Source organism: Sesamum indicum, linkage group LG5 (assembly GCF_000512975.1).
Source record: "Sesamum indicum cultivar Zhongzhi No. 13 linkage group LG5, S_indicum_v1.0, whole genome shotgun sequence".
Classification (NCBI taxonomy): domain Eukaryota; kingdom Viridiplantae; phylum Streptophyta; class Magnoliopsida; order Lamiales; family Pedaliaceae; genus Sesamum; species Sesamum indicum.
Genome location: NC_026149.1, coordinates 11,049,554 through 11,055,309, shown reverse-complemented (window position 1 = coordinate 11,055,309; position 5,756 = coordinate 11,049,554). Strand labels below are relative to the sequence as shown.

The 5,756-nt window shown below is 41.2% G+C and overlaps 1 protein-coding gene across 1 annotated transcript; it reads right to left on the bottom strand.

Annotated features, from left to right (window-relative positions):
• LOC105162373 (putative disease resistance protein At1g59780) lies at positions 22 to 996 on the bottom strand. The gene has a single exon (XM_011080374.1). It carries the CDS (start codon positions 994 to 996, stop codon positions 22 to 24), a length of 975 nt encoding a protein of 324 aa, XP_011078676.1.

Genomic DNA, 5,756 nt, shown 5'->3' with positions numbered 1-5,756 from the left:
ATGCAAAACAAGTTCCTTGAGTTAAGGAAATCCAGTTGCCCGACAAACCATCTCTCTGCCCACATATGGATTGCTCCACAAGCCAAGAACTCTTAACATGGGAAGCTTCTCTAGTATTTTCATTGGGTCTTCCTCAATCCTTGTACCCACAAGCTGCAATTCTATCATATTTTGATATAGTTGAACTTCATAAGTTGGTAATTTGCTCACTCGACAATGTGTGATTCTCAAGTAATGTAGTGAGTGATACATCACGAACCTCCTGAAAAGAGTTGAGCCATCTTCCCGATTCGTATTGACATCCATGTCCATCTTTGGCAATTTAAGAAGATGAGTGATATCATCAACCACATCACCAACCCAGATATCATCAACCATCTCCAATTCATTCAACCCTTCAAATTTCAATTTTTCGCCTCCAACCCTCTCATGATCATCTTTCATAAATAGATGCCTCAAGCGCTTCATTTTGTATATGCAATTAGGTAATCTCATTATATTTTTCACATTCAATGTCTGCAAACAAGGTAGCTTGCATATAGATGGTGGCAATTCTTTCACAATACTATTTTCGAGACTCAATAGCTTCAACAGCTCCCATTTTGCGATTCCTTTGGGCAATTTCCAATTCTCAAATTGATAACCTTTGAATACAAAAGATCTTATGTTCTTATTTTCCCCAATCCTTTGACTAAGATCGTTATCCACTCCCACCGCATGAATAGCCAATCTATTTGTTTTGCAAATGGCAGAGTCTCCTCCTCCCATCTCTCTATCCATAACCTCCAGAAATCCTTTTCTTTTTCCTTTTGACAAACATAGATCTCTAATCATATCATGAAGCCGGCATGACTTAAACCTTTTATACAGCGGCAACTCGTCTATTTCCACTTGAACCATACACCTATTTTCTGGCTCAAATAAATACCGTTCTGCCACATCTCTCAAACTTTCTCCCTTTCCCTTGTCTTCTGAAGAAATCATTCCTTCAGCCATCCATAGTAAATATAGTTTTTCTGTATCTATTTCTTGATCCTTTTTAAAACATGCCAAATACAAAAGACACGATTTCGGGTTGTAAGGGAGCATATTGTAACTCAAATCTAGTATTTGATTAACTCTTCTGTCAGTCTCCAAACCTCTCCCATGTTGAAGGTACGAATCAAGATTTCTACACACATTTTTCTATTCTATTGATGCCTTTTCATGACGAAGAGTTCCCCCAATAACTGAAATGGGTAATGGTAAATAACCACATTTTTTTACTATTTTCCTTCCATATTCTTCCAATAACTTTATTTCAGTTGTAGGTAGCTCTGCATACATAATGAATTATTGTTAGTTATTTACGTTTGTTAATTCAATATATTAAATTTGTGCAATTAAAACAAATCAAAATAAGAGAATTTCGCCCCATACTTAGAACAAATAAAAATAGAATTGTTGTTATGTTTGTATTTTCATGAAATTGTCACTAATTATTCATAATAACAATTTTTTTGGCACTAATAATTTTTAAAGATAGTTTTTTCACACATATTGTCGTCATGAAAACTATAAAAAAATATTAGACATATTAAAATAATCTTTTTCGCCTAATATATACTATTAATGATATTTTTAGCATCATTACTCTTTTTTCTTTTTGTCACTAACTAGAGAAGAAGATTCAAAATCAATAAAACAAAAACAAAAATATTTACAAACTAACCTTGTGAATAACTATTTGGGAGTGCTATCTTTTGAAGGAGCTCCCATCCTTCATCTTCACTCATGCATATAATTTACTACAACCTACACAATCTAAGAATATTTTTCAATAATTGCATCAAAATAATTAACTTAATGATACGAAAACAGACAAAGTTCAAGCAAGAAAATTGAAAAATAGAATCAACAACCCTAGTGAAACTATAGATTCATTAAGGACAATTCTAAACAACATCTTAATAAATAGCAACTATTATACGCCATATAAAAAATTATTGTATTAATTCTTAATAAATAGTTATTACTAATTATATTTTTCAAAATAATCCAAAGTTTATAATATGTTTATAATTTTTATAACTATCTTTTACAAAATTAATAAAAAATAAGATAGATGTTGACCATCCACATAGACACGGGTGTATCTATAAAAGTAGGATACGTTCCCTATTACAAAAGGAAATCGAAAATAAAACATAAATTAAATCACTTAATTTTGATTGGTTCAAAATTCCATGTAAAGTTCATAAAGTGAATACATCAAATTGATAAGAAATATGTGTGCAGTATATTTGAGAAGACAATGAAAATAGTTAATAATGAATAAGAAAATTGATATTGAAACTCCAACGATTAGTAGTGGGTAGATGATAAATAATTATATATATATAAAAAAAACTCAATAAACTCATGAAGCCAGGCAAGAGGATTTCTCCTCCAACAAAATCAAACTAGCAAATGAATAATGGAACCATATGTTTACATGACAACTTAATGAGTTCTATTGTTAATTAACTTTTGAATTTTCATTGAATATTGATCCGCCTCGATCACGTTTGACCTTGATCAATGATCTCGACCTCTCACATCACCGATTTGGATCTGTTATCTGGAAACAAAATACAAAGCTAGTCGGGATCATCCCGACAACGAAACTCCGATGCCTAAGTCAGATGCTGAGATTGAAGGTAAAATTCGGCAATCTAAAATATAAGTGCGGAGAAACAGGGTAGCTTCTCTCAGTGGGGACTTGGAGTATTTATAGACAATGGAGGATGGGACCCACTTGCGGGACAAGTGTCAGCTCCATGCTCGCCCCTGCAGAGACTAAGTTGCTTCTTTAGTGGACACCTGTCCAATGAGTATTGCGGGTCGGATCTGGGTTCCCTTGGCCCGATTTGAGACGTCATCAAGCCATAATGCGTCACATGCGATCTCATGACCTCACCCTGCGACCTTGTTTATGTTCTTTATCCCCCTCGACCTGCGATCTTCTATGCGACCAACCGGCAACACCACATTCTAATCTCCCTCTCCTTGTGGCATCCTCATCATAATTCCCCCACTTCTTCCAAATGTAATTTATTACATTGGGGAGAAGCATATCTCTTCCAATTTGGGTCGAAAGAAGTCCTCGCAGGGTCGTGTGTTTGATGCAATTTGATAATCGAGGGTTGAAGCCTTGAATATGTACCGTCATCCAAGATCAGTAACCGAAAGGTCTTGCTACGATAAGTCCAATCGTTGCATCAATAAAACGCCACGCGCCAGCAATCCATTAGTCGGCTCGATCCTCGAAGCGCCACGCGCCGTACATCCCCTCATCCTGCAATGGTGCGTCTTTCCATATAGTGGTCTATATATACCCCCCTTTTTCAAAATCCGCCTGCTCCACCACTCTGCCCTCGAGATCGTTGCTAGATTCCCAGCGACCTGCCTCCTCGATCTTTAACAAGGTACCATGTCTTCCATTAATTCGAGCTTTTCCTTTTCTATTTCTGTGACTTCTCCCTTGCATGAGGAACATCCAGAGGGACCTTCAGTGGTCAGGTCTAAGTCTTGATCTAGGTCTAGGTCGAGGTCTAGATCGAATCCCTCCAATGACTCATCTGATGATGGGGCCCCTAGGCACGTTAGATTTCAACAAGCATTAGATAACAACCTTTGGATTGGTATTGTGAGTAAAGTGAAACAATCCATTTCCCAAATAAAGGAAAAGTACTTCATCCCGCATGATTTCGAGGTCTTGATCCCCCGTTCTTTTGATCGCATGCATACACCTCCTAGAGGTTTCTGTACTTTATCGATTGGCCATTTTGAGGCTGGTCTGCGAATGCCTTTAGCTCCCCCTGTAGCTCGCATACTTAGGGGATTAAGGTTAAATCCCATGCAGTTGTCCCCCAATTCCATTAGCCACATCATACTTTTTGTCATAATAATGCGAGCTTTCGATCTCGACCCCAGTTTTGATAACTTTTGGTCACTCTATTCTTTTACTACTTCCACTAGGTCTGCCAATAGAGGTTTTTTCTACCTCACCTTCCGTAGACAATGTAGATATTTAGAGCCTCTTAAGTCCAACACTGGTCCTTGGAAGGATCGCTTCATCTTCGTGCGACCTCCACCTGGTAAAAAATGGCCCTTCACTCTCAAATGGTCTGGAGAGAAACTCGAACCGGTTACTGAAGGAGAGGGTCTAGATCGGGATTTGATTAATAGTCTCGCTTCTAACCCATTTTTTTCAAAAAAGTTACTGACTGAAGAGATTTTCTGTCTCGCGCGCTTATCTCGTGCTTCTGTACCCATCACCGGGTCGTTAGGTGATTCACTATCCTCTCTACTAGTTTTCTTTTTTCTTCCTCCGCTAACTTTTTGAGGTCGCAAATTTGCAGAGACCAAAATTATGTTGGGTCGTCTGACTCAGCATGCTCAAGCTCGCCAGGAGTGAGCTGCTCGTGAACAAGCTCAACAGTCCACTCCTACACATGATCGGGCTCCACGTCGCACCGCTCCTCAGTTACCCGACCCAGATACTTCGGCCACTCCAACAACTGAGATGCAAAGGCCGGACACCCCAATTGACATCGGCAGCAAGGAGATCCATCTTCACAACCTTTCTCCTCACCCAGTTTGAGGTGTTTCCCCTAGTACCGAGATGGTTGGCTCGCAGGTCGAGGCCAAAGCTGCTGGTCCTAGCCACCCTCAGAAGCGTAAGCACAGATCGCCTTCTAAGTCCAAGCATGGGAGGTCGCACTTTCATAGGCGATCCGAAGAGGAAGCTGCTGCTGCTCGAGCTGCTGAGGATGAAAATTTGAAATGTTTAAAGGAGGTCGAAGAGTGGGAGTTGTCTGCCCTGGCCAATCATCGCACGGAGTCTCAAAAGTCGGCCGAACGGACTGGAGCTCAACTTGCACCCAACTGGAGGGTTTCTGACCACAGCACTATCCTGAACAGCGAGGCCGGGTAGGAATCTTACGAGATCTATAGGCACACCAACCTACCTCGCGAACAGGCTACACTCCTCTCCTTCCCCTACCCTCGATTGGAGCAGTATGCTGCCCACGCCCTGGCGCAGGTAATTGCTTCGACCTCCGTATTTACCTCAACTTCTTTACTCTTCTGACCCGATGTACCATCTCTGCAGGCCGGGTCGTTCATGCGATTGTTGTCACTCAAATGCACTGTCCTTCACAAGCGTCGCCGGGAGGTTCAAGAAAAATAACGCGAGCTCCGAAATGAGATCCGGGCGAAAGAGAAGGAATGGGGAGAGGAACGCCAGCCCTCGACGTGGTGAAGACAGGTCTCGAGGCGGAGGTCGCTCGACTGAGGGAGATCGTGGAATCCCATGGTGCTGAGGTCGCCAGGGCGCGTGAAGAGGGCCAAAGGTCTGGTTTTTCTACTGGCCAAGAAGCTGGTCTCATTCAGGGTCGCACAGAGGGCCGAGAGGAGTTCCTAAACTCTCCTGAGTTCGCTGCTCGATCTCGCGACCTTCGATTGGAAGGAGCACGGGATTTCTTGAAGACTCTGGTCTTCGATACTGCAGTCGAGATCAAGGCGAGTGTGTACGTGCAGGGCTTCAAAAAGTGCAAGGCTCAAGTCAACAAATTGGAGGCATTTGTTGAAGGGTTCGATTAGAACAGGCTCAACCCCTTTGTAGATGAAAACTTCCAGCCATACCCTGTAGAGCCATCTCCTCAGATTGAAGGCACTAAGTTCGCGAGCTTAATGGATGATGTGGAAGCCATGGATGAATGAGCTTGGCCTCT

Bases quoted from the DNA above. Each gene is read 5' to 3' on its own strand.
- LOC105162373 (XM_011080374.1), bottom strand. From the start codon at position 996: ATGGCTGAAGGAATGATTTCTTCAGAAGACAAGGGAAAGGGAGAAAGT.